Source organism: Polypterus senegalus, chromosome 8, assembly GCF_016835505.1.
Source record: "Polypterus senegalus isolate Bchr_013 chromosome 8, ASM1683550v1, whole genome shotgun sequence".
Taxonomy (NCBI): Eukaryota; Metazoa; Chordata; class Cladistia; order Polypteriformes; family Polypteridae; genus Polypterus; species Polypterus senegalus.
Genome location: NC_053161.1, coordinates 118,686,148 through 118,710,886, shown reverse-complemented (window position 1 = coordinate 118,710,886; position 24,739 = coordinate 118,686,148). Strand labels below are relative to the sequence as shown.

The window sequence follows — 24,739 nt, the reverse complement described above, 5'->3', positions numbered from 1 at the left end:
TAAGAACACAGAATCATATTGGCACTCATGCACTAATAAAGCCATTTACAAAAATAAAATAAATAAAAAATAAATGAATAGTGAGTCCCAGCAGTCAAAGAATGATGGTGAAATAACTGCTCAGTCCCAAATTCCATTTAGTGTGTGACCTAACTTGAACGCACACATACACAGAGAAATTACCAAAGCCACTTAAGACAGACCATGGATTGGAACTTAAGCTGTCAAATGAAAAATTAAACCTAAAAATGTATTCTACCTTTATGTCTAGTATTATATCAGAGTAGCTTAACTTAAACCTTCTCTTGACTACTCAATAAAAATGGAATTTAGACACTTAAATGCTTCCCAAAATTGAAGTCTCCCAACACTCTTAAACATAAGTGATTTAATGTTAAGGTTTATTTTAAATCCTTAACAAATTCCAATAAATCCCATGCCAGACCCAATAAGGCGTGACTTCCGAAGACCACTATGCCTTTAGTTTTACAGTTCAAGAACTAGAATTTCATAGCGGAGAACATTGTGCTCTTGGGCTGAACAAGTTCATAACTCATCTGTCAAAGTCATCAAATAAAATTCCATTCATACTTTACTTTCCCTTTGACCCAGAAAGGAACCTCCCCAACTTAGACCCACCTGTTTAAAGCTGACAAACAATAACCTAAAGATTATGCTTTGGTGCAACAAAAACTGGTCATGGAGCCGTTTGCAAAAAATGCAGTAGAAATTACCAACAAATCCTAAAATCAAACTTCAGGGTTTTAAATGGATGTTTAATCCATCATAAAATATAAATGCTTTACAAGCTGACTATTATGATATATTTACAATCAAATTACCTGTATGGACTTTGCTTTAAATATAACAAATCTGAAAATACATCCAGGAAATTTAACTTCTTAAACTATACTGTAACAAAACACATTTAAGCTCACCTCTGAACTAGCCCTGTTGGCGGGAGATGGAGTTTCAAGAATATTTGTATCTTTCATGTTAGTGCACATGTTAGTGTCCCAAGACAGAAACTGGAAGATCTGAAGCTGATTTGGAGATAAACACAATTAAAATTACTGAAAAAGAGCTGTGGTGAGGACAACTTTTAAGATAACATTAAAGAAACTTTTACATAGTTTGGTAAAACAAAAACAAAGAGACAGTAACAAATGCTTTTGCACCTATGCCTAGACTCAGTAGTAAAGATATTATTAAAAAAAATTTGCAAACACCTTGTTACTTAGTAGGGTGTGAAGACAGTGACATGGAGCTACCAGGTTCAGAGCTGGCTGTTATTTGGCAAAGGAAAGGAGAAACACAAAACAAAGAATAAACATCATGAGCAAGGACAATTTCTTTCATTGTCTGTGTGCAAAAAACATAGCAGTGCAAGTAATAGTAAAGTCTGCTGATGGAGTGGGTGATCTAAAGGGAGACATTGAGAAAGAAAGAAAAACAAAAATGCTCCTGGCCATGAGGCCACACATGGTCATAGGCTAAAAGAACTGGAACAGTGTTGCCATTTTAAAAGACAGGAATATTCCAAATTAGGCGACAGCATATAACTAGAAAGAATGGAACAGTGTTACCCTTTTTAATTCAGGCCAGATGATCACCGATTGACCTATGTTGCATGTGGTCAAACATGAGTTTTACTGTAGTCTGCCTTAGACCATACAAGTGATTTTGGTACTTGTCTCAAAGTAACATCCAATAGGTGTTTAAACCTATCTCATACCAGAAGCAAGCTTGGATAAGAGGTTGACTTCCTGATAAACTGAAGAATCCTGGTTCATGAGAAAAGCACTAGACCTTGCTACAAGTTATTTAAAACTATAGAAATACATAAAAAAATGAATTATATTAGTTACTTTAGATAAATTTAGTCAATATGGTGAAATTTTAAAAATGCACAAGTTGAAGTAATGCAGAATTAAAATATCGGTCTTTGAAATGCAAGTAAAAAGAAACCAACTTACAGAGCTTAGAAGACATACTGGATCACTTTCCATTTTCAGCTTGTCATACATGGTATAAACATCAATCAAGTCTACAGTATTGCTGTTTTTCAGGAAGGAGTTATATAGTCTTTGAATTGCTTCATAATTGTCAGGAACTGAAGAGTTATCATCGAGTAAGCCAAGTTTATCCTTTATCAAATGCTTCCACACTAATAGCAGATCACTCAGTGCAACTGTAAACTCACCATATTCCTTGAGAAAGAAAACAAAAGCAATAAATATGTACAAAAGGAACAATCAGAAATATTGCTAAAAAGAGTTATACTGTACATTAGTAGGGTGTGAAGAGAAAGGCAACTTCAAAATTACAACACCACTTTCCAAAATAAAATTAGATTAGATAAACTTTATTAATCTCATGGGGAAATTCAAATGCATACAGCAGCAGAAACATAAAAACAAGGACAAATACTCATATAACAAATAATATTAAAATATTATCAATCAATTGATCAATAAATAAATAAAAAATTAATAAATATTGTGCACATATTTCAAAATAAACATATAGAGTATGTCAGGTGGTAGCATTGAATTGCCGGAAAGCAGTGGGCAGAAAAGGCCCCACAAGAGTGGCTTCTTGGTGGAATGAGCATGTGGCTAAAAGTGCTCCAACAGAGCACCATCGGGAGGGGATTTTTCATGATGGCATCCAATTGTGCCATCATCCTCTTTTCCACAACAGCTTCCAGGGTGTGCAGGGTTTGCCCTGTGATAGAGCAAGGATTCTTAATAAAATTATCTACCATCATATAGTTACGGTTTGTCAACAAAAAAGGAGTGGCAATAGTGGAAAAAAAAATGTTCAGAATAACTAAGGTGTCAGTTTGCTATTCATATTCAATTATTACTCATCATATAGGAGAAAAAAAAAGAATCAGTAAAGTAAGAAATAATAATACACTAGTTGAAAAAAAATATTGCCAACTATTTTTTTTCATACAAACAAATTAAAGGAAAAAAAAATAAACATTTGATCCACTAGATTATATGAGAAACTAACTACAAAACACACTGATGCTGGAGAATGAAACAGAGTACCAACATCAACATTGGTACTTGAGGGTGGTTCAAAGGAGTGTTTGTGGTACACACACACTTATAGTTTCAGGAAGGCTTGGTCATAAATGTTGGGCAATATTTGTTTCAGTGTCACTGAGACGTAGGATATCTTTTTTGTTGATCACTCCTTCCTCCCAAGTAATTATTGATTTATGCATCTTTCCTCTCCCCATTATAAGATCATGCAGCAAAACCACTCTCTGCAGTGGTGACCCATGTTTTCCCTATATTAAGAACAATCAACATGTTCTTTGTTGGGAATACTGTTCCTCTTAAACATACCTTTCAGTACAATCCTCAGTACTATGAGTTTGTTATTTGTTAATTCAGATACAAGATAAGGCACTTGGCAAAATATCAGTGACATATTTACTGCAACAATGTGGATCAGTAAATGCTGCAGCAAGCATCAAATCTTGAAAGGACTATTGCAGTGTGCCTCAGGTTGTTCCAGGATTGCTCTTTTTATCTTGTGTAGACCTATATAGCCTGGGGGAAATTAGGGTTAGCATTTTGTCAGATTTCCTATAGCTTACCTCTCCACAAATAAGCTGGGTTGAAGTCATCTTCTTTCTATTTTAAGTGGTAAAGTGCACAGATAGTGACATGTGTAAATCATTTTAACACTTCACCATGTATATGCACTTCACCATCTCAGCCTGGTTGATGGTAGCTTCAGAGAAATATTTTGAGTCTGTCATGTCATACTGTTGATCAAAGGTGTGAAAAACTTCCTCAAATATGGTTTACTTAATTTTGTTAAGTAGACAACTTTTTCTCTCCCTTTTACTCCACGTATACAAACTTGCAATCTCACATTGCCATATTTATGTTTTACCGATTGGGGTTGGGGGTGTCACATTAAGTTTAGGCTAAAAAGGATCCATAGCCCACTTACGTTTCAGCAGTTAGCCTATATTGTTGAGAAAATACTGGAATACTGCAAAGGGTTTTTGCATCACAAATGCAAAAATTTACTGCAGTTACATTATTGAATGAGGTTTTTTCTTTAACAAAGCCGATAAGCTGTATAGTTTAAAATCAAAGGGTTCTCCACATTTGTCGTCTTTTGACTGGATTTTTAAATCCTGTTCAAGTAACCGCTTGCAGTGTTAATTACATTGTGGTCAGGACTTTAAGGTGGCCAGTCCAATACTGTTAGACCTCCACCTCATGTAGGTCTTAAATGTTTTTGAAGTGTGTTTTCAATAATAACAGTCCTGAAAGATTTAGTTTTGGCCAAAAAGTTTGATTCCTTAATGAAAGGCATAACAAATGAAAATCTGTTTATTTCTTAGCAGTCTTCATCCCATTGATTTTTGACCAGACCCTTTATTCCAGGGGTGGGCAAAGTCATTCCTGGAGGGCCGCTGTGGCTGCAGGTTTTTGTTCCAACCCAGTTGCTTAATAAGAAGCATTTATTGCTCAAGTGACACTTCTGCTTCATTTTAGTCGTCTCACTCATTAGGATTTTTAACTCTTATTGCTTATTTTAGTCTTAAACAGCTGTTCTCTTGGTTTTTAATGGCTTTTTATTAGCAATAAGATTCAAATGACAAAAGAAAGCAGCATTTCTCCATTTTGCTTGTTTTCATTTACATCTGTGTGTATTTATCGTGCACTATTTGTTTTAATTAAATACTTGGGAGGAAAGTGAAGAGAAAAAAGTGAAAGATTAAGTATTATTCATACATTTTAGACTTCATATCATTTGAATGATATCATTACAAAGGAAAAAAAATCTAGGATATAAGAATGGCCTGATATGGCAGAGTTAAAGCACTAACAAGCCATGAAATTGAATTATTGGCAAGGATTGTTTTCTAATTAAGCAACTGGGTTAGAGCAAAAACCTGCAGCCACTGCAGCCCTCCAGGACTGATTTGCCCACCCCTGCTCTATTCCAATAAAATCAGAGTGTATTGTAAACGGTGTAAACCACCACCGATACTATAATGTTGACTCTCTTAAATGCAAAGCAGATTTATTATGGTATTTTCCTAGCATAGCTTGCCACCATCTGAAAACCCACTCCCCCAAACCCCATGACATACATGCATAATTACAGTAATAAAAATTCGGTGTTTACTATTGTGTGCATGTGCTAAACAATTCCAGGACCTTCAAAATGCTAAACTCTGAAAGCATTCATAAGTCCCTGAGCTTGACAAAAAGGCAAATTGTGACAGAATATGCCTACAATCCCTTACTGTATCACTTTTAGTATACAATTATCCAGTGAAAATATTGTATGCCTTGATGTTAGGTTCTTCCATTGTCTTCCCAGCCTATAAAAATGGCTGTTGAACAACTTACTCTAAACACACAGGAGGCATTCACTTGACAACAAAGTACAGCTTTTTTTCAAAAGCCAAACATTTATCCAGTAAAACAGCAGATTTTAAATTTAAAATGGATGCACATTTGTCTCTGTAGGTTGCAGTGACTGCCTGATACAACACTTGCTCAATGAGCATTTACAGATGTGTGTCCGTTTTTATATTAAAGTGGCATGCAGATTTTCAGTATATAAAATAATCTTTCAGTACTCTTCCGTCACTTAAATCTATGAGTAAAATAGTATTTCCTCCTTTCAGAATGTGTAAAACAGAGAAAGAGGCAGTGAGATAGGCTTAAGTAAAACAACCAATATGGTTCAAGTTAAAAACAGTCCTATAAAGATCAGTACAATTTTTGCACTGGGTGTTTAAATTAGTAATGGTTATTTAACTTGTTAAAAATGTCAATTAAAACAACATGTTCATGTGAAAACTCTATATACTTATTGTCTTAGTATTGATTTATTGTCATTAATATTTTCCAAAGAAAACCAATACTTAAAATACACCATGCAATATGTATCAATAATAATCCAGCTTTGTTGCCCATACATCAGTATCATTATCAATTGAAAAATGCTGTACTGATTTAGCAGTAGCCAACACTGTAGTTAGGATATAGCAGGTTGGATAATGGATGGATGAAATACACTGCCAGATCATGACATCCCCACCACCGTGCTTCACAGAAGACTGCAGACAAGCATGAATGTTCTTTTGACAACTATTTTCTATGATTTTTTTTTTTTTTTAATCTTTTATTGAATTTATTAAAAGCAACTTTTTTACTAACATGCAGCTATGTTTGTAAACCAAATACATCCAAAATGGACTCATTGCTTCACCCGGCTTTCCAGCATTGATTGTTATCCCATGTGTTATAGTCTTTCGCAATCTGCAATCTCTTCTCCTTGTTGTCGTTGTATAAGAATTAGGGAATCCATTTCAAGCTCACATATATAGCATGTAAAAGTGTAAAAATCGATCAAGAAATAACAGAGTTATAGTTGAAAATAATTGAATGGCACTGTTTTTTGGCCCACGGTGTAGTGTTTTGCAGATTAATTTAGTCAACCAGCAGCAATCGTCAGTCTCCCGACTCCCACTAAGACTGAGCACAGTGGACTGGTCAGGTACATCGCACTGCATTCAAAAAAGATTTCTTTTAAACATTAGTCTATCGTATATCCTCCCTATGGCATTTGCCACTTGATTGACATACTGGGCGGCCAGTCTGAGATCTCTTTCCTCCTAACACACTGGTCATCCCACATGTACCCATACAATCAGATTCAGACTATGAATGCCATTAATGTAATTACACCGATCTACATGCTGTCAAATAAACGAACGTGCAGCGAGTGTGTATGCATGATGAGCCCAGAATTAGGGCGAAACACGTGTCGCGTACTCTTTGCATTATCTATACTAATAAAAGGCAAAGCCCTCACTGACTGACTCACTCACTCACTCATTACTAATTCTCCAACTTCCCACGTAGGTAGAAGGCTGAAATTTGGCAGGCTCATTTCTTACAGCTTACTTACAAAAGTTGGGCAGGTTTCATTTCGAAATTCTATGTGTAATGGTCAGAACTGGAACCAATTTTTTCATCCATATACTGTAATAGACTGCAGCTCGATGGCCGTGGGAGGCGGAGTTGCGTGTCGCGTCATCACGCCTCCCACGTAACTGAGTGCCTGCTCATATAAGGTAAATATTCATGGGTGAAGGACTGTGCTTAGCATATTCATAAGTAAAAATATCTGAATCACAAACTGATGTTAATTATATTTTGTCCATGAATACTTATTAAATAATTCCAAATAGTCTGTCCGCTTCCTTTCATAGCTTTTCCGATGGTTGTGCTGCTTCCAGGCATGTATTTTCGTATTAAAGCATTTAACCAATCACATTTCAGCCATCATTTGTTGCCAGGCAGAGAGGACTTTATAATCTGTTGTGCAGGCACTCTAACACAGAATAAATGTTGATTAACCGGTTAATCCGTACGACAGAGTGATTGAACTGTTTTTCAGGAAACAGAGGAGGATGGATTTTGTTTACAAGTAATCCGAATTTTTGGTGAATAAAATGTTGCGATTCAATCTGCGATGCAGCGGCTCTTTATACTGTATTTCTGCATATTAAGATGGTTTTTATAACCATAAATTAGCTTTTGAGGGGCGAGTCGATTCAGACGGAGCAGTACTGAAGGCGTAGGTGCGAGATGCGCGGTCCACCAATGGACCAGATGATACGTAAATTTAATGAACATTACAACCCGAAAATAAACAAAACTTTAGAGAGGCCCATGATTAAATGAACGGTAAAAAAGTAAGAGCGAAGCGACGGTGACTTATTGAGGCAGGCAGGCCAGAGCACAATAGCACGGGGCTCGATGTAGTGCGCAATAAGTCGATCTAAAATGCGCGATCAGATTCGGAAAAATATATCATTTCAAGTTCTATTTGGATACAAGTAGGTTCTATTTAGTCGACAGAAATATCTTTGGTAGGAATGCAAGTTGAATTTAGTCTTTACATTTCTATGGTGAAGAAAAATTTATGCAATGATGACTGAATTTAACTTACATTCCTGTCGACTAAATAAAAATTACTCATATTTAAAATTTAAAAAGAACTTGAACAGATACGATAGTTTATAATGCCCACGCAACACTACGTGCACGGAAGAGCGGAAGTCATCCGTTTTAACAAGCAGCATATTGCACTGATATGAAATAGCCTGCCCATTTAATTATTTAGAAATGGATAGATAAATTAAGAATTTGTACAAGTAATGTTTTACTGTTTTCTTCCTCGATGGATTCTGCTCGCATCCCAAAGGCTGTATAATGTGTATAATATATATATATATATATATATATATATATATATATATATATATATATATATATATATATATATATATATATATATATATATATATATATATATATATATATATATATATATATATATATATATATATACACACACACACAGTGGGTACGGAAAGTATTCAGACCGCCTTCAATTTTTCACTCTTTGTTATATTGCAGCCATTTGCTAAAATCATTTAAATTAATTTTTTCCCTCATTAATGTACACACAGCACCCCATATTGACAGACAAAAAAAAAATTGTTGAAATTGTTGCAGATTTATTAAAAAAGAAAAACTGAAATATCACATGGTCCTAAGTATTCAGATCCTTTGCTCAGTATTTAGTAGAAGCACTCTTTTGAGCTAATACAGCCATGAGTCTTCTTGGGAAAGATGCAACAAGTTTTTCACACCTGGATTTGGGGATCCTCTGCCATTCCTCCTTGCAGATCTTCTCCAGTTCTGTCAGGTTGGATGGTAAAGTTGAGTGGACAGCCATTTTAGGTCTCTCCAGAGATGCTCAATTGGGTTTAAGTCAGGGCTCTGGCTGGGCCATTCAAGAACAGTCACAGAGTTGTTGTGAAGCCACTCCTTCATTATTTTAGCTGTGTGCTTAGGTTCATTGTCTTGTTGGAAGGTAAACCTTCGGCCCAGTCTGAGGTCCTTAGGACTCTGGAAAAGGTTTTTGTCCAGGATATCCCTGTACTTGGCTGCATTCATCTTTCCCTCGATTGCAACCAGTCGTCCTGTCCCTGCAGCTGAAAAACACCCCCACAGCATGATGCTGTCACCGCCATGCTTCACTGTGGGGACTGTATTGGACAAGTGATGAGCAGTGCCTGGTTGTCTCCATACATACCACTTAGAATTAAGGCCAAAATGTTCTATCTTGGTCTCATCAGACCAGAGAATCTAATTTCTCACCATCTCGGAGTCCTTCAGGTGTCTTTTAGCAAACTCGAATCTACCTACATATAATAATAATAATAATAAATATTATATATATATATATATATATATATATATATATATATATATATATAAATAAATAAATAAATAAATAATGTAGTAGGTAGATAATTTCGACCTGGTCATTTTAAAAGTTGTTATTGGTATAAAGTTCTGCTGAATAATTTGTTGGCTGAAAGTCCCGAGTGTTAGTTTGTCAGAGAGACAATGGGCAATATTGTTCATAATGGCACTCAGTGTAGTTTGATTCTCTCCCCAGCTACTACCTCCAGGGGATTCAGAGTGTGTTCCATAATGGCATATATCCTTATAATTTGCTTGTTAGTTCGGTGGGCCTCTCTTAAATTGATGTTACCAGTCCATCATACCACACTGCAGAAAACTGTACAAGAAGGGGCGGGGTCCACATCTAACATCCTACACAAGAACTTGAAGGATTACACAACTTTTACATCCACCCCTTGAGTAGTGACCAGACATTGGGCCCTTTGGTGCTGGGGATGTTGACAACCAGTTTTTGGTTTGTTGATGTTTAGGTGCAGACAATTCTCTTTTTGCACCAGGAAACAAAGTTCTCCATCCGACTCCTACACTCTATCACATCCCCACCCATCAATACACTCCATAAGTTCAGAATCATCCAAGAATTTCTGGGAATCAAACCCGTGTTGTTTAATCTTACAAGATGTCAACAAAGTTTTGCAAAACATAGAAATTTTTACTTTTAGCATTATCGAAGTATATCTGAATGTATTCTGATGTTGCATTTAGGTTTTACAAACTGATAAACACTGGACAGATCTTCTTGGGCAGTATAAGACTTTTGCACAATACTGTATTTGTTTATAACCACACCAAGTAAATTAAACTCTACATTAAAAATCAGCTTTTAAAGTTTAATGTCTAAACGTATAAATGTTTTAAATATGATTACACAGAGCCTCCAACATTAAATAAAGATTTGGACCAACTATGGCACCTGCATTATTCATAAGGCATGAACAGGATGATGACACAAAGCAACAATGACTGTGCCAAGTAAATTAGTTAAGTCAGGAAATGAGCAATTTGATTTGATCTAGAAAGCAGGCTGTAAATCTTCTAGGAAAAACCACACAAAAGAGAGAGAGCGAGAAAAAAAAAGAAGGGGAGCACCATCCACATTGATTCCACTTACTCTCCATTCAAGCATGTAACCTCACCAGTCATGCCTGCCAGTTCCTAATGCTTTCAATTGTGGATAACCTCAAAATAATGTAAAATTTAAACCTTAGATAGTTTTATTAAAATAACAGAAACCTGGGTGGCAAGTGCACAGTGCAATGTTTACCAGGTGTTGGAAGAAGCACTTTGTCCTGAAACCAAGGAAACATATTACATCAGTTTTCATAGCAATCATGTGTCCTTATTAATTTTCCTGTGTGGAAATAAAAATGTATTATACAGAGTTCGCACACTGTATTCCCAAATGAAAACACAGACTTAAGTACTTTCATGACCTCACTTAACCTCATCTTTAAAGCAACCAAAACAATTATTATAAAACAAATACTGAAAAGTTATTCTTAATAAAGGATGATAAAATGTTTTATTTTTGCTTAAATGCACCTACTTAATAGGAAATTTTAAGTTTCGTACAAAGTGCCAATTCTTTACATCTGTCTTAAAGAAAGAAAGAAAGAAAGAAAGAAAGACTCACAACACATTTACAAAATCACTGAAAAGGGAGGCAGTTGTTGGACAGAGAGTGAAATAAAATTAAAATATACTCAAAAATCAGTAACACTTCATAAATTTACTCGCAGACAAAATCCTTTTCACAAGGTTCAAATAGAGCCGTCAAGAAAATCCTCAGCAGAAACATTGCTAGTGTATTATTTTCAACAGATTTATAGAACTGTAGTTCATAAATATTGCCTAATGTTATAGATATTTTGTGTTTATGACAGTAAATGTAAGTTACCTGAATATATAATACAGACCAGAAGCAAAATTACTTTCACTATGCAGTTTGGCTGTCAACTGCTTTGTTATTACTTTTAAAAGTTAAGACTGCAGAATTTTATAACTTTTACTGCACACATTAACAGACTTCTTGAGAAGTGACGAACTGCAGGCCACCTGCTAAAGCTCCAGATTTCGCCAAGACTAGAAGTTACACAAAGATGCATTAAGACCTCCAGAGAGGATGAATTCCCACTCTGTTCCAGTAACATAAGGTACAGCTGAATCCATTTACAAAAATCAGATAATTGCAGTTAGTGTAAAATTGATGGTTATTTTATCCTATACCTGTATATAATCCATATCTTATATTTGCCTAATCATGAAAAACCTTGCATTGGCAGAATATTAAATTTACTCATTAAGCATATCAGTCTTGATACTGCCTATAATAAAACTATTTAAAAAAGCACAAGTAATATAATTAGCTTTCAGAATTTTATCCAGCCCCCATGCATTCATTACCAAAACTGCTTAACCCAGTGTGGCAACACAAGGGAAGAAAGAGGCACACATTTGCAGTAGGAAGGATTCTACATATGCTTCCTGTGCAATCATACCTGCTTAGAGTTGCATAGTGCAGTAGATGGAAGAGGCACAACACCTCACAGACACAGTTTCCACAATCAACTGTGAAAATTTAGAAAAGTTAAAGATTTGCTGTATTACACTTGTTTAATTCTACTTTGTATTTTCACCAGATTTATTTTTTTATTCTTTCCTAGAATAATTCTTGATTATTGTATGATGTTCTGCGTATTGAAGGTTACAATGTAGGGCTGTCTCATTACATAGTACTGTATATTTAGTCAGAAATGGTATAGAGATCAGAAATAAAGTTTTCCAGGCCTTAATGATGCAATATTTATGATACAAATATATTGTGGTAATACTGTTTACAAGTTCTTTTTTACGTCAGCATTAATGAGTTCTCCTGAAGTGTAAGGTATTTAATCACTGTCGTTAATTTCCCACAAAGAGGACAAACTAGGAATTTGACAATGGCAAGTCAAACTCATTTGTAAAAGAGGATATTCGAGGAAACTTATCAATTTTCTAGGACACAGCTCATAAAAGATTCTAGCAAATTATTTATGCACCAACTAAAGTGCCCCTTCATCTATATGGAATGATAGCAAAAACATTTAGCCTCTACTTATGTACATAAAATATGGGTTGGCTATCTGTCATACAAAAACTCACAAGTCTCTCAATGTTACCAATATGTGTAAAACAACCCAAGAATTTTATGTGTGGGCTACAACAGCCACAAAATTGGGCTTCAGGTACTTCTCACAGCAAACAGCCATGCACCATGGCTTACAGGAAAAGCATAGCAACATGGGTATGATGACAGTGAAGCACATTGCACAATTTGACTGATCTTTTTAATTACAAGCATTGATCATACTCTCTGAGCAGAAGAGAAAGTCACACATGACCAAACAATAGGAGGAGAGAGCTTTTTCTGCCATGTTTTTGAGGTTTGGGTCTATTGAACACACAACATGTATTGGTCAGGAAAAGAGATGCAATGACATCAGATGACAACAAAAGACTTTGCAGCTGTCTCAGCAGAGTGAACTGGGGTGCTATGTTTTGTGAGAAGCCCATGCACCACCTTTCTTCAAGGACACCCCTAGGCCTTAACCCTTCATCTTGGCATCAATAGCTAACTTATGACAGGATATACATAACATAATCCATGAACTAGATGTGTGGGTTACCTCAGCCACGCAATTAGGCTTCAGGTCCGCCTCATAGCAAGCAGCTTTGTGACAAATAATGTCTCACTTTTGTGTCTAAGGACTTGTGTGCTACAAATGAGTCATACAATTGTTGGTCCTTACCATCGGACATTAAATGGCGAGGACAAGAGAATGTTGTAAACCACAAATGAGCCCTTAACCCAGTTGTCAGAAGTAAAATAAGCTATAAGAGTGGCATATTTGATTTCACAAAATACTACCCTAACTTTGACAACAGAGAGTAGGTTGCCAAGTTTAATGCTGAATCAAAGATCTAGGACTATGTGTAATATAGGCTGTATCCCATTTTCCCATTAAAGCAGATATAAATAGAAAATTGATTAGCAAAGGTATAGTAAGCTTGCAGATTTGAATCAAGTGAAGTTCAAACTCAGAAGACCCTGTACACATCAAGTATGGGCAATATGGGTCCAAAGTCATAAGTGTAACAGTGTAGAAGCAAAAGCATCAATTTAATAGAAAGCTGTGACTGTTAATAGCTTCATTCACTGCTATCACAAATATCAGATGTGAATCTTGAAACTATTTGAAACTGAAAACTCAAAGCCCTGCCCCATTCCACCCAAAAAACTGACCCCAATTCCTCACCCGCCATGGAATGAGAAATCACATTTGTGCAGAAGTTTTCCTTCCGAGGACACATAGAGTGTGAAGATTTGACTAGGAGGCAGTAGCAAATATTTAGACAGCTTTTTTGCTTACATACTCTACATGCGAGATCCTGGGAGAATGTTTTAGTGATAGTTCATCCTGTCATCTATGTCATGAGCCATTTTGGACAGTTAAATAGGAGGATTAGTAATAAGAGATGAGCTACTGTATGTTCTGGAGTATTGTGTGCAATTCTGGTAACCAAACTACAAGAAAGATATAGCAGCACTTGTGGTTGTGCATAGGAGAGCAACCAAGTGCATCCCAGACATGTCCTAACAGACTCAGAGAATCAGTCTCAAGCACAGGGGAATATGTGGGGGAGTCTAGGGACCTAAATCCAGGTCTTCAAAATTCTTAATGGCAGCAATAAAGTAGACCCATCAAAATTATTTTAAACAAACAGTGACTCACAAATTTATTAAAACCAGTGGAATTCCGTAGACTCAAGCAACAGTTTTTCAACTTAAGAGGGAATCATGTACTCAAGGACATCAGTGGAAAACTTCTTTATGCAAAGAGTTGTGGGACTATGGAACAAACTACTGAGACATGGAGTTAAAGCAAAAACCTTGACAACCTTTAAGAAGAATCTGGATTAGACTTTGAGACAGCTGGACTGAAAAGTCTCCTTCATGTTTGTCAAATTTCTTATGTTCTAGATTTGTCAGATTTCTAATGTTCTCATATTAATGTTAAATGCAGGGAGTTTCTCCTCACCTACCTATCTAGTATATGTAAAAATCAGGAGAAGAGTGGTGAATGTTAGGATTAAAGTGGTGGCTCTGAGGCTAAGGATTTACACTGGTATCGAGAAGGTTGCCGGTTCGAATCCCCGTCACTACCAAAAGAGATCCTACTCTGCTGGGCCCTTGAGCAAGGTCCTTAACCTTTTATTGCTCCAGGGGCGCTGTACAATGGCTGACCCTGCGCTCTGCGCCCCAAGGGGTATGCGAAAACTAACAAATTCCTAATACAAGAAATTGTATAAGGCGAAATAAAGAGCAAAACAAAAAAAAAGTGTGTTATGCTACAATAAACTCAGATTCATTCAAAATATAGTTGAACCAACATATAATATCACAGCTCTTATTTTGAAAATTATACATTGGTAAAAGAAATCAAAAGATTTAAATTTGGTTATTTTGTCTTCAGTAATACATGAAGGCCAGGTTTAGAACTTCACATAAAGGGATAGGCAGCAATAAAAATTTAGTTATACAAAATAACTTGGAAAGTTGTAGTACACTGTTAAAGAGCCAAAGTAAAGTAATATATTAAAATTGCTTGCATTAATGCTAGAAGTATTAAGAATAAAATAAGTGAACTGGATTCATATCTAGCTTCACAAAACTTTGATATGACAGGAATAGCAGAGATGGATAGGAATATAACAGATGGGTACACATTATTTAGGAAAGACAGGTAAAACTGAAAAGGTGGTTGAGTCGCCATTTATGTAAAACAGCATTTGAAAGCAAGTTTTCTTTAATTAGATTGTGAGCCATGTGAGGAAGTTTGGACTCAATGAGACAGTAGTAATAATCATGACTTTTCGGAGTGTGTTGTAGACACCTCTAATACAGACAGTAGTTTCAATTTACATCCTTTTATGAATATTATGGATGTGATTGAACCAATAGCACACATAAACAGTGTTGTGGCAGTGTGCATATTTAAAAAGTAAACTAGTTAAATAAAATTTTAGCGGGGGGTCTGGCTAATGCTGAAACTCCAGTATAAAGGGCTGACTAATGACTAAAACGTTGACTGTTGGACATACAAGAGTATGTCAATATCTAGGCCTGGCGGGATACCTCTCTTCCCCAGGATAAGGGGTGAAAGAAATGGAAGCAATTGTGACCATAGAGCCATTAAGGTTCACTCTGCAGTTGCAGATCTCTGGTTAGAGCACCTGGTGTTTAGAATTTAGTAGACTTGCTTACATTTTGCAGACCAGTCTCTCATAGACCTTTACTTAAACCCCTAACCCTGCTTAGCCCTTCAGTCAAGTCCCTAAGTTAACTCACCCACTGAACTTCTGAGACCAGAAAATAATGTAAGAATACCAAATAGACCAAAATAAATATTAAAAGAATTTTGCTTAATTATTAAAACACAAAATAAAATGCAAAATACTAATAATAAATATTGCATTTTTACAATAGGTTGGCAATGATGACAGAGATTCATACCTCTCTCTCTATTTGTTTATCATTTTAAATTTCATTTTTTTATAACAGAAATTTTGACTCCATGTTGTTTAGCTCCTTCTACTTCCTAAACTCAGTTCCTTTCAGGATTTTTGCTCTAGGAGGACGTAAAACTTATGGTCCATTTTCTTGAAATACATGAGAGCAACAAACATAAAAAGATATTAGGAAAGCTAAAAAGCAGTTGGACATAAAAGTTGCAGAAAAGACGAAAGATGGCCTAAAGAAATGTGTTCAACATTTTGGTAGTAAAAGAACAGTCAAAGAGAAGGTGAAAAGTATTATAAAGAGCAAAGGCGAGATAGAATATACAGACAGCAAAACAGAAAATTCTTTGAACTTCCCTCTAACTGAAGTTTTATACGTGTGACGAAAAGGATAACCTCCCAAATAAATAGACTATCAAAGAGGTGCTAAATGATTTAAAAATTGTAGAGTGAAAGTACTGCTTGAGTTAAACAGGCTGAAACCTAATACCTACCATGACCAGAAAAACTTATTTTATTCTCAAGTATTTAAGGAAGTTAGCGAGTGCATATATAAACCCTTGACATATTTTTTGAAAATCTCTGCACATTGGTAAAAAATTCTTAAAGACTGGCAGAGAGCAAACAGTACCTTGTTGTAAAAAGGGCAAATAGGCTGGTCAAAGTAACTATAGGCCAGTACGCTTAAACAGCATTACAGGGTAATTAAAAGAAGCAATTAAGGAATGGATCAAGCAGCACGTGTCAAAAACTAATGTATTAGTAAATAGTCAACATGGTTTTAGATGGGGAAGATCATGTTTTATTAATATACTGGAAACCAAGGAGCAATATATATATATCACAATGTTTGAAAGCACAAGTCAAGAGAGGTTACACTTAATTATATAACTGACTGGTAAGACCTTTTCTGGAGTGCTGTGTACAGTGTTGGTCATATTTCAAAAATAACAGCAGTACTTCATAAAAACTATTAATAATCAGCAAACAGGCTGATTAGAAGTCAGAAGTATGAGCTATGGAGCCAGATTGAAAGAGCTTAACCATTTCCATTTAAGCAAATGTAAATTAACAGGCAACATAATTGAAGAGTTTAAAATTATGAAGTGAATGAGGGAATCAGTAGAGTGGATCCCAGTTGTTACTTTAAAAAAAAAAAAAACACCAAATACATGGGACCCGGATGTAAACTTGCTAAGGGGAGATATTGCACAAAATGTTAAGTTTTCCATAATGCAAAATACCATAGACACATAGAAAAAAATTACCAATTTGTGTGACAGAGAAAAGAACTTTAGGAATCTTCACATCTCAACTTGATTTTATTTCGGAGAATATACGAGAATATGACAGACAAGCCTGTATTGTTAATTGTTTTCATTACGATTGCTCTAAAGTTCAGTATGGGCACTCGAAATTCAGAACATTTGTGATCACTCCAGTGACACAACACTCAGTGAAATGATGTTAGATCTTTGATAGGTTATCTTTCATTATGAAGTGAATTGAGTTGGAGCTCTTTACTCATCTGGAGTACACAGAAAAATAGGAAGGATTGGAGCTTTTGCTGTTAGGCACACCAATAGCCAGCATCATTTTCCATGTTTAACAAAGTTCCATCATTGTGCTAGAAGAAAACTAGACCCAGTTAAAGTACTTTTCTTTGTTCAAATTATAGCCAAGTATTTTTAATCTAGCGTTAAATTCAAATTCACATTTCACTATGTTTTTGGAAAGCAAGTCTATTGACAATGTGCTTTAGTGAATCAAAGAATTTTACCATAAAAAACATCAAGTCAAATTTATGAAATCTTGAAGAAAAAAAATCTTCTGAACATGCTTACAGATTATTTCTTGCATAGATACTTCTCAAGGTAATAAAATTATATTTTCAGTTTCAGTAGAGTTATAAGCACAAAGTGAGTCCCATTTAAAATTTTTTCAGTCTGCCAGCCATAACAGTATTTATTAATATTTTACATTAATCTGCTGCTGCTTTCCCACAGTAAAATTTGTCCATATTCCAGCCATAACCACCTCATTATGCCATTACAGTGTTATCATCTATCAGTCCAATCATCTGGTAATGTCTATGGTTTGATATTTTACAGTTTGACAGTAGTATAATACATCCATAATTATGGTTTAGGTTTATGCTACTATAATATTTAACTTGGATAATTTAATATTGTAATATGTACCAAGATGGGAAATTGTAATACCACACAAGCTTTTCCACTTAGCAGTCTGTCATTTAGAAGAAAGAAAAAAAAAGGGGGGTGCTAAATCAGGGTGTGTACCAAGCTCCACTCTCCAAAATAAACTTCTTTGCTGTTAAGGATATAGGCAATAGCTCCGAAAACAACCACCACCATGGAAAGCACTACTTAAATTAATTGCTGGAAATAAATTTCTCTCTCTTGGTTGCTTGTAACAATTATATTGTTCATTATTGTGCGGGACTATCTTTTTTGTCCACCTCAACCTGATTCTTGAAAGACCACACCTAATATAACCATTCTTTAATTCTGCATGGCCAATGAGGCATTCTGCTAGCAGTCTACCACGTTTAAGGATGAAGGCTTACTGTGAAGGTTTACTACAAATCACTAGCCGACATAAAACACAAATCCAAAATAACTGAAAGAATTAAATCAATAAATTCATAATTATAACATTGGAACATTGTGACTGATAGCTTAGGTGGTCTACCATACTTTGCGCAAAGTGGTCCCTGATTAGAAACATTGCTTTAAAGCATGTATAGGAGACTGAAAGAAAGAAAGAAAAAAAAAAAGGTCATGTTAGTGGAAGCAAAGGTGAAAAGTAGTCACTAAAAATGTATGCAAGTAAGAACTACAACTTGGAAAGAATGAATTATGATTTAGGCCAAAAAAAAATAAAATAAAATAAATAAGGCAGACTGGTAAAGGTGCTTAAATATAGATTTACAGCAAACAAGGAGACTAGTTTAAGATTAGCTATGGTAATAGCAATGTTGTGAATAATATACTTGTGACTTAAAAATGAGTGCATACAGTCATTGAGGTGAAGTGCTTGAACTGACCATATTGCAATTACCCACTCTATTTTGCAGGTAGCAAGGCACACTTCACATCACAAAGCACCAAACAGACTAGAAGATGATCTGCAAAGGCCATAGTCTCATCCACTCAGTTTCAAACCTACTTAATATATTGGTGATTTGTAGCACTGAACCATATAATATACTGTAACTGACTATTCTCATATACCTGCTTGTTTATTTGCGCCAGGCAGAGCTGCAGTATCCTGATCATTTCATCAGCAGAGCAGATTGTTGTCCTTTCAGACTCCACAGCTCGATGGCATTCTCGTCTAAAGACTTTCACAATGTTTCTCAGGTTTTGCTGAATAATATCCATACCTGATTTAAAAACAAAGTTAAAAAATGTACATGTATACAACTACATAATTTAAAAAAATGACATTAAAATAACATGCATTGCTTTTTAATACAGGCTCCTAGTGTGCCCCCTACCCCCAGCCCCCCAAAAAGCTAACTCTTGCCTAATCACCATCGATGTTCATTACAAATAGCATCATGTGCACAAAATAAAAGAATGAAGGTTTTTATTACATCATTACGGGGTCAGCTTTACATACTGAGGAGAAACTTGGACTAGTTTGATCTTAACCATACAGGCGAGTGTGAACACAACATACCAAAATCAATATTTTCCAGCTGCCCTCAAATAAAATGCTTATTGTATTTGTTGTGTTTTGGATAAGTTAAAAAGAATTGTATCGTTATTAAATTGTATTACTTATAGAAAAAACTATAAGAAGCACTACCTCATACATGCGATCACTCCAAACGTTTAATGCTCAGAATACTACGCCTTACTTTATTAAAAAGAAAAACTTAATATTCTATAAAAAGTACAGTACTTAAGTTAGCTACACTTCTTATTCCCCCAATGGCCGTCTTCAGACATTTTCTGGGCAAAGACAGCTAACACAGACGGCAGGTAAATACAAGTAAAATAAAATAGAATTTCATTTATCATGAACTCTCTTATACTCTGTTCTTCAATTTAAACATGTTTCAAGGCAATAACTGGTGGATGTGCTGCAGTAAAGCGTTTAATGCCTTGTGCACACTAAATATCTTAAAAATGCAGAAAATACATGAAAGAAAGAACAAACTCGCTGTGAAGAGAAGTGAAATATACCACAAAACGTATTTACCAATGGAGTTAAACTATACTCGTTAAACCAGTCTGCAATGAGAACATCTTGATTCAACAGACAACCAAAGCGAAATGATGAAGGCTGAACAATTGTAACGTTGTTTCTACCTGTACATTTTAAGCATCAAACGATTTATTTATTCTTTACCCGATACACACCGTCGCAGGTCTACTCACTACAGCTATTATCTCAATTAACACAAAGATGCTTGTCAAACGTTGTTGGTTGTTTTCGGTATGAAAAATATTTTCCAAATAAAAACATATTTCGTTATGAAAATCTAAACTTTTGAGTGCGGTTAGTGTAAAAATAAAATATATCGGCTGTATGGCATATAGATGCTTTAATGGATCTCCAACACTGAGCGACAGAACTGCTTATGTGACGCAGCTAACGGTGCAGCGGATTTGCGCAGCACTCAATGAAACTAACTGCGAGAATGCATACCAACTTCAGTCCCACCTTTCTGCAGGCGTACACAAGCTTTTACTTGATTTCCAATTTTGTGATTAATTGAGATGGGGAAAAATAAACCAATTTAACAACTTTGCTATAGAGATATCTTCAGGACACCCTCGGGGCACTAATGGTTCTATTCGGTCATGGTCATGTACGGGCACAAGGCAAGAAAATCTCTCCAAATATAATAATTCACATATATATTGATGCAAGTACGTGTTTTTGAAAGGGGCATCGGATCCAAGGCTACGAATCCTCACAATTACAGCCAACGGATTGCGTTTATTCAGTATGGCATTAGGTGACTAATGGTTCAGCTAAAAATAACATGCAGAACTGAAATTAAATTGCAAACAATTCAGTCTCACTTTCTAGGAAAGAAGAATTTTGTTACAGAGTGCGTCCTTGTATGTCCCTTCACATTCTGTTGCCAAATACTGCAGGGACACGCACTGACTCGCAGTCACCTGGGTGCTGTATAAAAAGATTAGATTTGGATAAATGAGACTTTTTCGCTCTAATGGTTAGGATGCATCCAGAAGATATTTGTAAGTAGAGCGTGTCATTTTTGGAGTACTGTACTGGCCATCGCAATAAACTGTGTTATGCCCTACGCATTATTTGTACAGTTTCCGCGTTCATCCTCTGTTTGCGCGACAGTATTTGGTTTCTCTGAAAAGACCCCTTACAGTGTTCATTCCTGCTGGTGTTACAATAGGTTACATTACTCATACCCCTCAACTAGATTAGACAGTTTCGGTAAATGTGTATACACTCCAGCTTCTAACATAAAGTTGTATACCAAATAACACATAGCGATAACTCGACCAAAATCTAAGCAGTGCATCGTCAGATCAACAACACTGCCAAGAGGACGAGTTATTAATAATAGGTACTGTATATTACATGTAGCAGTTAATCTCGACATTGTTAGTGGAAGTTTCATTTGAAAACTGGTAATTATAGCTAGTGTATTTCCAACAGGACAAATTAAAATGCATGGGAAAGAATAATCAAGTATTATGGTGCTTAGAATATGAGGACCTGTTTAAAACGGCCACTCTATTCAAAAAATGTGTTGTAGATGAACGTAATAATAGAAAACGGCTCAATATTACATAGTACGGATATAATTTTACATAAAAGCAAAAACAAAATGATCAAATTGCTGTACTTACTTTTCACGATTAAACGTCGTTATAATTGCTAATCTTTTTCATGAGCTTGAGGTTTAAATGTTTAAATCTCCTTCGTTCCTCAGTAGCCAATCAGAAATCGCCGCACTTTGAACCGGATTTGATATTGGAAAAGTAATCGCCGTATAGGAAGTTAATGCTTGTTTTCAAGAAAAAAAAAGCCGAGGCGGGATTTGAAAGAAAAGAGCAACACGCGTGCTGAATGTTAAGCCCAAGGTAAGCGGGATACGAGACAGTTTTAATAGGCAACTTCAAAGTTCCCTTTATTGAAATAATTTAAACGTAATTTTACAAAAAAAAATTAAAAGGTTTTGTGTTGCATGATACCTCACGTTCATTCTGACTACTGCAGAGCCTAACATTTCGGTATCAGTAAGGTGATTTATCCATCCATTATCCAACCCGCTATATCCTAACTACATGGTCACGGCCCACGGGGGTGATTTATATGGCATTAATATAAAAACATGCAGACGTGACACGGACTGTCGTTCCTTGTACAGTATTTACATTTCGAGTGCCCGTTAAGTGAATTCTTCATTTAATCACTCTGTTATGATTTAATAATGCAATTAGAAGTGTGCACTGCAAAACCGTCTCTTTACAGAGCGAACAAAACCGTTTCAGAAAATAGGGCACTTTAAACTTGGACAAGACTACTGCAGCAATTGCAGTCGCGATGAGATGTTTTAATACACCCTGACATCAAGAATAAAAAGCAAATAAAAGAGTGGAAGCTCCAGTCCAATAAAGTACACAGAAGTCCTGATCAAGTAACTGTTCTAGAAAGCAAGTGAGCAGGAATGGACAAATTGTAAATGCATATACTGTAGTAGTCTGCATGGCTACCAGGTTTGCAAACATGGTAGTTCAGGTACGCTTTCTTTTAGCCCAGCAACTTTTAACAGCAATTTTTTTTTTTTTTTGTAAAGTTCTGTTGCACACGAGCTCAGTGACTGCATGAGGCAAGATCTGTTTGTAATGGAATATAGCCCTCTGATTTCAAAAGGTTAATGTCCAAGGTAGTGTCACGGGTGCATTGTTGGAACATTCAAGACATTGCATTTTTCAACAGGCTGCTGAATAATTGATGTCTCAGCAATGGCAAGTCCTGTCAGTTGAAAAGAGTTACCTGCGTGCATCAGTGTACATTTTTGTTTCCAAGTTGTATATTTAATGAAATGATTCAGCACTGCATTATCATTTCTTCGATTTTGCAGGCTGACTGATGTTACTGTGATGTCTCACCTTTTCAATCCTTAGTTTTGTGCTCTGTGCTCTCCCCAAAAATGATAATCATGGATGCTCTCTGCACACAGCAAGGTACCTTTTCTGTCTCGGCTGTGATGCTGTCCTCTCCCTGCAGTCTTGCATATTATCCTCTTTTTTTAATCCACTGAAAGTTCTTCCTGTATTTGGAAGCTATTTTCTGTTAATTTTTGTCATAATGCCATTTGTAATTATGATTAGTTTCACTTGTATCTGGTATTGAAGCAGTAGTAGAATGATACATCTCGTCCTTTTTTTCCTAACAAAATATGTTTTAATGATTACATTATTTATATCAAAATAATGACTCCAATAATAATGAAGTGCTTTGAGAGAATCCTCCTAAAGTACATCAAGGATGCCATCTCTGCTGGATTTAACAACCATCAGTTCGCCTACAGGAGGAATAGATCTATAGACGATGCCGTCTCAATAGTACTTCACACAACCCTGACTCGACTGCAGTGCCCTTATATTGGGATGCTATTCATCGATTTTAGTTCAGTGTTTAACACCGTAATCCCAGACAAGCTGGTACAAAAGCTTCATAATCTGGGTCTGTCCACATCATTGTGTCTCTGGATCTGGGACTTTCTCACCAACAGGCCTCAGTTCGAATTAGAGATCGTACATCCGCCACACTGGTTCTGAACACAGGCACACCACAGGGTTGTGTGCTCAGCCCAACACCCTTCACATTATTTACGCACGATTGCTCTGCCATCCATGCTACAAATATGGTTATGAAGTTTGTGAATGATACGACCTTGGTGGGTCTCATATCAGACAATGATGAGACTCACTATAGAGAGGAGATACAACACCTAGCACTATGGTGCTCAGCGAACAACCTCATCTTGAACACCAGCAAGATCAAAGAGATCATTGTGGACTATAGGAGGTCCAGAAGAAAAGAACATGCTCCTATATTCATACATGAGGCGGCTGTAATGTGTGTGGACAATATCAAGTTCTTGGGTATCCACATCACATCACATCGGATCTGACCTGGTCTTTGAACACATCTCACCTGTTAAAGAAGGCCCAATCAAAGACTCTTCTTCCTCAGGAAGATGAGACGTGCTGAATTCTCCTCTCGGCTGCTCAGAAACTTCTACAGATCCGCTATAGAAAGCATTCTCGGTCACAGTATGACCGTATGGTGTGGCAGCTACACAAGGCAGGATGGACTTGCCACGGGTGGTGAGACCAGCACAGGGGATTGTGGGAAGTCCTCTCCTAAACCTGGACTCTGTATTTGCTGGAAGGGTGCAGAAGAGAGCCAAATGTATAGCTGCAGATCTCACCCATCTAGGAAATGGACTGTTTGTACCACTGCCTTCGGGAAAGCGGTACAGAAACATAAAAACACGTACCAGCAGACTGAAAGACAGCTTTTTCTCCGGAGCTGTGAAGTCCATCTGCCCCTGCTGATGCACACACATACATCTACATCTACCCCTAACCTGCCCCCCTGTAGACATGCTCTTTACCTCGTAAGCAAACACACATACTCATATTCCTCCCCTGCAGACCCACGCACAAAGATGACTGGTCTCTGCAGACATACTACTTCAGGAAAAGTCTGTACTTGATGATGTTTTATTGCTACTGTCTTTTATACTATCTTTTATAGTGTATTGTGTATTTTAAGTATTCTGCCTTGAAGCCTAGTCCTTCCAA

At 36.2% G+C, this 24,739-nt stretch overlaps 2 protein-coding genes across 2 annotated transcripts in view; one reads left to right on the top strand and one right to left on the bottom strand.

The window, feature by feature from the left end:
• The window catches only part of LOC120534258 (PARP1 binding protein), a 67,864-nt gene extending 46,006 nt beyond the window's left edge, over positions 1-21,858 (bottom strand). The window contains exons 1-4 of the mRNA XM_039761710.1: positions 21,770-21,858; positions 19,154-19,305; positions 1,977-2,210; positions 939-1,043 (exon numbers count right to left, since the gene is read on the bottom strand). Of these exons, the coding sequence (XP_039617644.1) occupies positions 939-1,043; positions 1,977-2,210; positions 19,154-19,303 (489 nt within the window). The 5' untranslated portion in view covers positions 19,304-19,305; positions 21,770-21,858. The remainder of the gene's footprint in view (positions 1-938; positions 1,044-1,976; positions 2,211-19,153; positions 19,306-21,769) is intronic.
• A 52-nt stretch (positions 21,859-21,910) lies between these two features.
• The window catches only part of nup37 (nucleoporin 37), an 80,828-nt gene continuing 77,999 nt past the window's right edge, over positions 21,911-24,739 (top strand). Inside the window, exon 1 of the mRNA XM_039761711.1 lies at positions 21,911-22,003. The gene's annotated coding sequence lies outside the window, so the exon portion shown is untranslated. The remainder of the gene's footprint in view (positions 22,004-24,739) is intronic.